This window comes from Gymnoscopelus microlampas (genome assembly GCF_963454915.1).
Source record: "Gymnoscopelus microlampas genome assembly, chromosome: 7".
Classification (NCBI taxonomy): domain Eukaryota; kingdom Metazoa; phylum Chordata; class Actinopteri; order Myctophiformes; family Myctophidae; genus Gymnoscopelus; species Gymnoscopelus microlampas.
Genome location: NC_139944.1, coordinates 54,921,200 through 54,931,958, shown reverse-complemented (window position 1 = coordinate 54,931,958; position 10,759 = coordinate 54,921,200). Strand labels below are relative to the sequence as shown.

The 10,759-nt window shown below is 40.1% G+C and overlaps 1 protein-coding gene across 1 annotated transcript; it reads left to right on the top strand.

Annotated features, from left to right (window-relative positions):
- Positions 1–342: 342 nt before the first annotated feature.
- LOC311049069 (uncharacterized protein) lies at positions 343–9,228 on the top strand. The gene is made up of 5 exons (XM_084062506.1): positions 343–445; positions 3,397–3,592; positions 4,261–4,405; positions 6,678–7,769; positions 8,451–9,228. Exons 2-5 carry the CDS (start codon positions 3,425–3,427, stop codon positions 9,038–9,040), a joined length of 1,995 nt encoding a protein of 664 aa, XP_083918632.1. The 5' UTR covers positions 343–445; positions 3,397–3,424; the 3' UTR covers positions 9,041–9,228.
- The last annotated feature ends 1,531 nt before the right edge of the window (positions 9,229–10,759 follow it).

The window sequence follows — 10,759 nt, the reverse complement described above, 5'->3', positions numbered from 1 at the left end:
TTTTCTCCGCTTTAGACTATGCGACACTATCGGTTGGGAGGTGTATTGCACTCTGATACATTACAAAAAATAATAGAAAATGGCTGCCGATCGGATTAAAATGCTTCTTATTGAACAATACGGAAGATATGGGTACTTAGACCGGTTGCGGCTCAACTTGTTACATCAGTGGCTTGGGGGTCAGTACTTTATATTTGAAATCTGAATGTTTATGTTGATGTAAGAGTTGTACATGTAAAAAATAAACAGGACCAGGAGGTTCCATGACTGCCACGGTATGACAGTCATGTTTCAGGGCGACTCACTTCCTCAAACTAACAACAACATATGCTGTCAGTTGAACCTGAAACCAGGAAATCCTTCACACCGGGTCTAACGCTAAACCTGCGCAGCAAGACCTCGTCGTCTGCAGTGTTGTTTGTATCTGTTCTGCACCAATAAAGCGGTGAGTCAAAGCTGTGTTTATTATTATGTGTTGTCCTTTGGTTGATGATGTTTGTTTTGTGTATTTGTTGCTGCTCCCCGTTAGCCACCGTTAGCATGCTATTGCTAGCATCGTTAGCACAACGATGCTAGCTTACGATGTGTTATCAGAGTCATAATGTTTGTATGGGTGGATTCCATCAACACACTATGTTGTCATCAAGCTGTCATAATGTTGTTACTTTGGCCTTCATACTGAGCTTTTTTTCCTTCCCACTGACGTCTAAAGTACGTCTAACGGCTATAGGCTAAAACCGGTTATAACACTGATCTAAAAGTGAATGTTTTTCCAACGTCTATTCTTAGCCTAGCCATGGTTCACATGACGCTCGTCTGTCACAAGCGTCATGGAACTGCCTGTTCCTGGTTTGCCAATGTTTTACATTTACAACCAGTATGTACATAAACGTTCAGATTTCAAATATAAAATGCTGACCCCACGGCCACGGATGTTACAAGTTAAAGTGCACTGGTTTAAGTACCCGTATCTTCCGTATTGTTCAATAAAAAGCTTTTTAATGACGCCGGCCATTTTCTCCGAATTTTCCCCGATGCTTTCAACTACGCGACCCTATCGGTTGGGAGGTGTATTGCAGTCTGAGACATAATAAAAATAATTTTAAAAAATATAGAAAATGGCCGCCGATTGGATTAAAATGCTTTTTATTGAACAATACGGGAGATACGGGTACTATACTGGTGCGCTTCAACTTGTTACATCCGTGGCATGGGGGTAAGCACTTAATATTTGAAATCTGACCTTTTTTGTAGATGTGGCAGTTGTAAATGTAAAAAAATCGCAAACCAGGAAGAAGTGGTTAATTTATTTTTTAGTGGTTTTAGTGGAAGTGGTTAATTTATTTACATGTTTCAGGGCTATTCTTAGCCTTGACGTTGATTAGTAGTTTTTTTCTAAAGTCTTCTAAAGTGTAGTTGTTATAGTTGTTATAGAATAGTTATTATAGTCATTATATTATATTATAGTCATTATGTTTCATAATGTTGTTTAAACCTTTTGTTTGATTGATTGAATACTTTATTAACAGTTTGCACTATAGGGCCTTGTTTCCATTGTGGTCCCGTGTATTCAATTAATTTAGATTCATTAAGATTAACCAGTGGTTCTCAAATCAAGGAAAGGACCCCCAGTTCAACATGTATTTATCCACAGACTCCTATCTGAAAATATACACATTTTTAGCAGATCTACAAGCTCACAACACAACAACTTTGAATATAACATTGAAATGACAGAATGGTTACCGATGTATTTTAGTTTTATTATTATTATTTATGTTTATTCATTAAGATTCATACTTTAATACACTGGTTCTCAACCTTTTCAGGCCGCCCCCAAAATAGTCATATTTGAACTGGGACCCCCCACCCTGACAAGCACTTGGAGTGTTCAGGCATTACCTGTAGTTTGACTCTGTTCCACAGATAAATACGTGAGACGTTTAGAGCATATAGATCGGCTATTTTCTTTGCCTCTTTCTTAGGTAATATTTGACAATTTGGCCAATGCTTGACTGTTTTTTATAGTATTGTTTTTTTCATGACTTTTAAAGCAGTAATGGTCAAAAGTAATCAATATGCAGATACCCAGTATACACTTATGATGTATGTTGGTGTGTTTACTGTTGAGTGAGAGAAACAATGTTGCACATTAAAGGGATATTTCACTGTCAAAAAAACTTTGGGTCAGTTTATCATCTCCTCAGGCCTTTTTGAGCCCCCCGGACCGTTTTGAAGTTGCTTGATTCAGTATTTAGATATTGATATTAATTTTATCAGACACTCCCCCTTCCTATACAAACCCATTATAACTAATAGTTAGATTAATCAAAAACACCCGCCCTTGGTTCTGGTTACTCACCCTGCCTTCCTAATACGCGAGGGGGGCGTGTTTTTTCGATACATTTTTCATTTATTTTAAATATTTTTTTTGGAAAATGAAAAAAATTAAAGGTAGGGTAAGTGATTTGCAATTAGTCAAATAATTGCAAAATGGGTCTATGTTCTGATAGTGCTCGTTACTATAGAGTGTCCTGTCCATATAAGGAGTCTCCATGTCTCTCCAGTTCTTTATAAAACAGAAATTGCATTTTCGTTTCAGTTTCAGTTTCATTTCCAATTTTATCCAATCAGGATAGAGAACTCAATCAGGATACAGATTAAACAAGTGAAATTGGAAGTGATGACACTAAGAAATGAGCAGGCAAAATTAGAACTGGAACACTATAAAAATGAAGCTTAAAATGGCTACTTTCTCCTGATTGGCTGAGATTTTGACACCTACCAGAAAATGTATTTTCTGTTTATTAAAGAGCTGGAGAGACGGGGAGATTCCTGTTACTGAACAAACACTCTATAGCAATGATTACTATCAGAATATAGTGCTTTAACCTTTTAACAAAATACTTTTTGTTTTAACCCAAAAATATCACTTACCCTATCTTTAAATACATAAAAGAAATTACATAAATTAAATGAAAAAAGTAATCGAAAAAGCACGGCCCCCTCGCATATTAGGAGGGCAGGGTGAGTCACCAGAACCAAGCACGGGTGTTTTTGATGAATATAACATGTTAAAAATGGAGTTTGAAGTTATACTAGGTTTGTATTGGAAGGGGGCGTGTCTGATCAAATGAATATCAAATATCTAGATACTGAATAAAGCAACTTGAAAACTGTCTCGGGGGCTCACGAAGCCTGAGTAGACAGAACGTGTTTTTGAAAGTGAAATATCCCTTTAAGCTAATAATCTGGGGACCCCCTGGGGGTGGACATCGTTGTTGAAATGAAACATTGTAACCGTAGGCTACCTGTGTACATTTGTGAAAATGCTACATTCTCTATGAAGCTGCCAGAGAGAAAGGCAGCAAGTGTATTGAAGTCTCCTCTTTTCAGGGCGTAACATTCTCAGCTGGTTGACAAGATGGAAGGAGCTGCATGGATGCATTGGGGGGCTGTGGAGACCAGAGAGACTGGCCTGGAGACGTTCACAGGAGGAGGAGGAGGAGGAGGAGGAGAACATATTAGCACCCCCCATGGCCTGGAGGATCACAGTGATGGGAAAGTGGCTGGACATCCCAGTGAAACAGAGGTTAGTGGATTCAATGTGATCTCCTTCCTTTTGAAAAGGTTCACCTAGAATGACATGACCAACATAGCCTGGACACCAGGTTGAAAGTCAATTGAAATTCAATTGTGCAGCTACATTTCTTTTAATGATGATATAACTTCTATAGGCTAAACGGAATAGTCACTTTTTCTTTTTTTCTTACTGTGCGAGTGTGCATGTGTGTGTGTGTCCAGAAAAGTGTCTGACTCTGTATTAGAGATAGCCTGCACATTTTACCTTAGCTTAGAGGAAGCTTTTATGACCACGGTCATTAAATACCAACCACTCCTACATACCATCTCAGAGCTGGGCTATAGGTGCAGACTATTTGTTTTTATATTTGGAAACCTAGAACATACCCACAAACTGTTTGAACAACGCCCAAAAGGAGGCAAAAAGTCTGGCAAAGTACTGAGCTCTCTCTGCTATCATTGGCAGCCGCTACATATAGCGGATATCATGAAGACATATGCCATGATTTGTGAATGTAACCACAACTGCACCTGTGTGTGTGTGTGTGTGTGTGTGTGTGTGTGTGTGTGTGTGTGTGTGTGTGTGTGTGTGTGTGTGTGTGTGTGTGTGTGTGTGTGTGTGTGTGTGTGTGTGTGTGTGTGTGTGTGTGTGTGTGTGTGTGTGTGTGTGTAAAGCAGATGTCTACCAGTGATGTCCATCTATCCAGTCACAACATGTTTCCTCAGCACTGCATGAATTCCTACGACTCAGCAGCCCTGAGTCAGGACCTGAGCTCTGCTGCCTGCATGACTCCCATCCACTGCACTGACACTGAGACCGGCTGTGAGTCACGCACGCACGCACGCACGCACCTGTGCACGCTTTTTCAGGCCTCATAAATCTTCATCCACACTTTGTCAAGAGTAGAGTACATCCAAGGGAGGTCTACACTCAAGTCAAGGACACCATAAAACATGTTGACCAGAACGTTGCTAAACATTAAACACATTTCTGCTTCACTGTCTCAATGTGTGCATAATATCTATGTGCTTCACCATGACTGAGCACAATGTGGTAAAATATACATATGACCAGAAATGGATCCGGCTGAATATAGTCATTACTGATGACAAACTTAAAATCTGTCTGGCCAGATCCACAGTTTCAGTGTCCTTGTGGTTATAGTGTCCACCCTGTCAGAGGTTCAGCCCCCAGCCTAAGCCTGGTCATACCAAAGACTATGAAAAATGGTACCCAATGCCTCCCTGCATGGCACTCATCATTGAGGGTTGGTCCCTATGTCCCTATGACATACTAGTGTCTCGTCCAGGCACTGTTCCTGAGTCCTGCACGGGTCCAATTTTGACAACCCTCGCCCGCCCCGCCCGTCAATAATCAGATCCGTAGACCGACCCGTCAATCGTGATTATATCAAAATAAGAATGAGACCCGCCCCACCCCGCCCGTCAAATAATGGACCCGTTGTCCGCCCGTTTACCCGTGCTTACATGCAGAGTAAAATGTAAATAGCCTACGGACAGTCACTCAATTAAAAAGTGTGTTGAAATGCTTTTAACACAAGATGGCAGCCTTCAACAATAGCGCTACAGCCAGTGGTCAGGTTCGTTCAGAAATCTGCATGTCAACTGAAGAACGGAGGAGCGAGCTTTCCATATAGCCACGTGCGAGAACGCGCATACACGCAGTATGCATGCGTCGTTGTTGACATTGTCAGATGGTTTTAATTTGAAGGTTTTAACAGGATGTTCGATGAGTTTTTTTTAGTTAAGACCATAGACATATAAAGGTAGACGCCTCCTCCAGCTCTGAGGCGTCTGTATCACGGGCGCGTTTCCGCGCGGGAAGCTTCCTCAAGCGGGAAGCTTCCTCAAGCGGGAAGCTTCCTCTTGCGTCACAGAAGGGGACGTTCGGTAGGCCAATCAGAGGCAGGTGGGGGCGGGACAACTAGATTCTGACAAGTCCTGGAAAAGACGCGCTGTGATTGGCCAGTAGTCAACGCGCTGTGATTGGCCAGTAGTCACTTTGAGTGGCAGCGTGCCCCCTCTAATATGGCGGCCGCGATACAGGTCACTCCAACGAACTGCAGAGGCCAATGAGGTGTCTAGGTTTCTATATCTATGGTTAAGACAACTGGCTGGCGTGCTGTGTTAAAGGAGAATTTTGGACTAAGTTTTTCTTACCTTTTCTATGATGTTATGATATCTTAGGATGAATGGTACAGTAGAAACATTTCATAACTCCATCCCGGGTCCGCCACAGATTAAAACGTGCGCGGATAGGCCTTGCGCTAGATCGCATATTTTAATAGCTTTTTTTTTTTAGATCTGACGTTCATAGTGACAGAACACTATGCAAAAAAAAAAAATATATCTAAGTCTCGCTAGACGAGATTGAAATCTTGAGATTTCAATCTCGTCTAGCGAGACTTCTGTTTTTTTTTTTTTTTTTTGGACAGTGTTCTCTCACTATGAACGTAAGATCTCAAAAAAAAAAAAAAAAAAAAAAACTATTAAAATATGTGATCTAACGCAAGGCCTATCCACGCACGTTTTAAGCTGTGGCGGACCCAGGATGGAGTTATGAAAATTTTCTACTGTACCATTCATCCTAAGATATCATAACATCATAGAAAAGGTAAGAAAAACTTAGTCCAAAATTCTCCTTAAGTTACACAAGTGACGTTGTTTGGGCGGAAACGATGCTCTCTGATTTTCACAATAAAATGTTACCCACCCGTGTTTAGTTCAGTACCGCCCGTACCCGTGAACTTGAACGCCTGTTGCAGGACTCAGTGCTGTACTGGCATCAAGCAGCCTCATGCTACAGAAACAGGAGATAGAAGCGCCATAGAAGACAGGGAAGCATAATAGTAGACAGGGAGGCGCCATAGAAGACAGGGAAGCACCATAGAAAGAACCATAGAAGACTGATCCACATATGTTCCAGTGTTGCTTGACCAAAATGTAAATTGACAATACAATAGTAAATAATTACTTGATTACAAAAAAATGCCATCAGTAGACGAATAAATCTGATGCAATCAGAAAATACATTGAGTTGTTCTCTGCTGACATAACCTCTCTCCTCCTTCTAGGTCTCTCACTCCTTCCTGTGTGTAAAGAGGAGGTTTCCTCTGAACAGCAGGAGAGGAGTCCCAGTGTGGTCCAGGTGAAACTAGAACCTCCACAGATTAAAGAGGAACAGCAGGAGAGTAGTCCCAGTCTGGTCCAGGTGAAACTAGAACCTCCACAGATTAAAGAGGAACAGCAGGAGAGTAGTCCCAGTCTGGTCCAGGTGAAACTAGAACCTCCACAGATTAAAGAGGAACCGGAGGAAAGGAGTCCCAGTCTGGTCCAGGTGAAACTAGAACCTCCACAGATTAAAGAGGAACAGCAGGAGACGGGTCCCAGTCTGGTCCAGGTGAAATTAGAACCTCCACAGATTAAAGAGGAACAGGAGGAATGGAGTCCCAGTCTGGTCCAGGTGAAACTAGAACCTCCACAGATTAAAGAGGAACAGCAGGAGACAAGTCCCAGTCTGGTCCAGGTGAAACCAGAACCTCCACAGATTAAAGAGGAACAGGAGGAGGAGTTACTTCAAAGACCAGAGGAGGCTGAATGGTCATCGTTGACATTACTAACAGTGAAAAGTGAAGATGATGAAAACAGAGAGACAGAGCCTCTAGCCAGCACCTCAACTGAACACATGACAACACAAGCTGATGTAGAGGACTGTGGAACATCACAAAAGCTCCTCTCTTCACACGGTTCTGACTCTGACATTACTGAGGACAGTGATGACTGGCCTTCACACTGTTCTGAATCTGATACTGAAGACAGTGATGAGTGGAAGCCCAGTAAACAGCAGTCAGCTTTAAACACACTGAAATCACACAGGACACAAAATGTGAAAGCACAAAGATTGTCATTGAGCAACAAGCTGTCCCTGACCGTGAAATCATCAAAACAAACGGCATCCATTAGGAGTCAAACAAAAAGACACATGAGGACTCATTCAGGGGGAAAGTCATTTGCTTGTTCAATTTGTAGCAAAAGCTTTGACCAAACTAAAAATCTGAAAAAACACATGAAGACTCATACAGGGGACAAACCCTATGCTTGTTCGATTTGTAGCAAAAGCTTTATCGAAAGTCAAAATCTGAAATATCACATGAGGACTCATACAGGTGAAAAGCCATTTTCTTGTTCAGTTTGTAGCAAACATTTTAGCCACACACAAAATCTGAAAAGACACATGCGGACTCATACAGGGGACAAACCCTTTGCTTGTTCAGTTTGTAGCAAACGCTTTAACCAAACTCAAAATCTTAAAAAACACATGAAGACTCATACAGGGGAAAAGCCGGTTGCTTATTCTGCTTGTTCAGTTTGTAGCAAACGTTTTAGCTACACTCACAATCTGAAAAGACACATGAGGACTCATGCAGGGGACAAACCCTTAGCTTGTTCAGTTTCTAGCAAACACTTGAACCATGATCAAAATCTGAAAACCCACATGAAGACTCATACAGAGGAAAAGCCCTTTGCTTGTTCGACTTGTAAGACAAGCTTTAACCGATCTGACCTACTGAAAAATCACATGAGGACTCATACAGAGGACAAACCCTTTGCTTGTTCAGTTTGTACGAAAAGCTATAACCGATCTAACCGACTGAAAAATCACATGAGGACTCATACAGGGGAAAGGCCATTTACTTGTACAGTTTGTAACAAAACCTTTATGCAAAATCATCATCTGAAAACGCATATGAAGACTCATACAGGGGAAAAGGTCTTTTCTTGTACAGTTTGTAGCAAAACTTATAACAAAACTCAACATCTGAAAAGGCATATGATGACTCATACAGGGGAAAAGCCATTTTCTTGTTCAATCTGTAGCAAACGTTTTAGACACAATCAAAATATGAAAAGACACATGAGTACTCATACTAGGGAGAAACCCTTTGCTTGTTCATTTTGTAGCAAACGCTTTAACCTAGCTGAAAATCTGAAAAAACACATGAGGACTCATACGGGGGAAAAGCCCTTTGCTTGTTCGGCTTGTAAGAAAAGCTTTAACCGAGCTGTCCTATTGAGAGATCACATGAGGACCCATACAGGGGAAAGGCCATTTACTTGTACAGTTTGTAACAAAAACTTTAAACAGCGTCCTCATCTGAGAAGTCACATGAAGACTCATACAGGGGAAAAGCACTTTGTTTGTACAGTTTGTAGCAAAACGTATAACAAAACTCATCTGAAAAGGCATATGATGACTCATACACGGGAAAACCCATTTTCTTGTACAGTTTGTAGCAAACACTTTAGCCACAATCAACATCTGAAAAGACACATGATTACTCATACTGGGGAAAAGTCCTTTACATGTCCAGATTGTGAAAAGGGTTTCAATCGAAAATGTGCTCTGACAATGCACATGAAGACTCATACAGGGTAATTATATTTTTATAATGACTTTTGTTCTAGTTTGTGTGGCAAACGCTTTGGTCAAAATATAATTATTTTTAGTACCATTACTTATTATTGCTTTTAGTTGAACAGTAACATGCTTGTTTTCGAAGAAGCAATCACTGACACAAATTATCTCATGCAGAACTAATGTATTAATCTGGTGGTCTTACTGGAAACCTGATTCATTTTAATTTCAGCAACACAAAATATCTATGACAATTGAATTTCCCTCATGAGCTTAATAAAGGTCTGTCTGTCTACCTAGCTATCCACTGTATACAGCTGAGACACTTATTGTTGCATTGGTATACTAAATTGAGACTTTATACCATGAAATAAGTATAATAATTTGTAGACGAAATGTTTCAACGTAAGTGCTTTGCTCCAAGCAAAATTAAACGTCATGATGAACGGGTGAACAGAAATTCAGAATCAAACACAGGGAGTCATGTTAAAGGTATTCATTCACAGTTAAAGGGTATTTATTCACATTTAAAGGGTATTTATTCACAATGAAAGGGTATTTATTCACAGTTAAAGGGTATTTATACACAGTTAAAGGGTTTGAGGATGAGGCGAGCTATATTCACAAGAAACTTGGAGGGAATCCCAACCTGTATGTTGCAATTCCTTCCATTGACGGCTCTATTCATGAGACACCAACTCACCAACAGGCCTATTGCACCTCCACAGCCTCTGTAAAGGCTTTGTTTCACCAAAAGAATCCACTATTGTCATGTTACGAGAAATCTTCTGTAAATAAACTCTGGGAAGGCATATCATTCTTCCAAGTGTGTTTATTTAGCTGTGTTTACACCTGCATTACCTGTGTGCACTCATTACCTCTCCAGTGGTTTTGGGGAGAACTTGTTTTAAATCATTCAATGTCCTTGATCCTTGTTGTTTGAAATGAAAACAGAAAACCTTTCCGTTTTCCACTGCCTTTTACTGAGGTTATTGATTCTGCTCTCTCATTTAATATTCTTCTTCTTCTAATTCTCAACTCCTTAACTAATTTTAATTGGATACTAAAGTGCTTTTATAATGTGTTTCTGTTGCACTAGTTCTGTACTGCTCTTAATGTTTTGTCTCACGACACTTGTATTCCTAATGAAAATATCAGACCTACAAGCTCACGTAGATCTGCTTGAACGTTTGTGGGGGAATAATACAAATAAACACCCATCATGTTATTAAATTATATTTAAAAGGTTCACCTATAATGACATGTTGAAAGTGATTAAATATTATTTTAGGGCACTGGTTCTCAATATCAGGTCCAGGGACCATCAGGGGTCCCAGTGGACCCTTACAGATCTGTAACTCTGAGGGTCGGTTGCACCAAAAGGGATTAAATAAAGCTTAGTTTAGGGTTAATCAAAGATTTGTTGATCTAGGATTTATTTTAATTCGAGTTGTGTTGCACCACTTAATTTTAAGCATTGCTTAACAAATCTGTGATTTAAATCCTTAACCTGTGATTAAAACGTTAAACAGTGATTAAAACTTTAAACAGTGATTATTTCATGGATTAAACTTTGTTGTGTGTCCGCCATCTTGGATTTGCGCTGTAAATAAAAAGAAATACTTCTTCTCTTAAGCCAAATATCATTAGAATTACTTTTTATTCACTTTTGAGATAATGTGGGCTTTTGAGATAATGTATCAATTATTCTCATTACAGACTCTTTGCTGAATCTGTACC

Coding starts and splice junctions, on each gene's coding strand:
- LOC311049069 (XM_084062506.1), top strand. CDS start 3,425: ATGGAAGGAGCTGCATGGATGCATTGGGGGGCTGTGGAGACCAGAGAG. Junction 4,406..6,677: donor CACTGACACTGAGACCGGCT/GTGAGTCACGCA, acceptor TCCTCCTTCTAG/GTCTCTCACTCCTTCCTGTG. Junction 7,770..8,450: donor TCACATGAGGACTCATACAG/GTGAAAAGCCAT, acceptor TGACTCATACAG/GGGAAAAGCCATTTTCTTGT.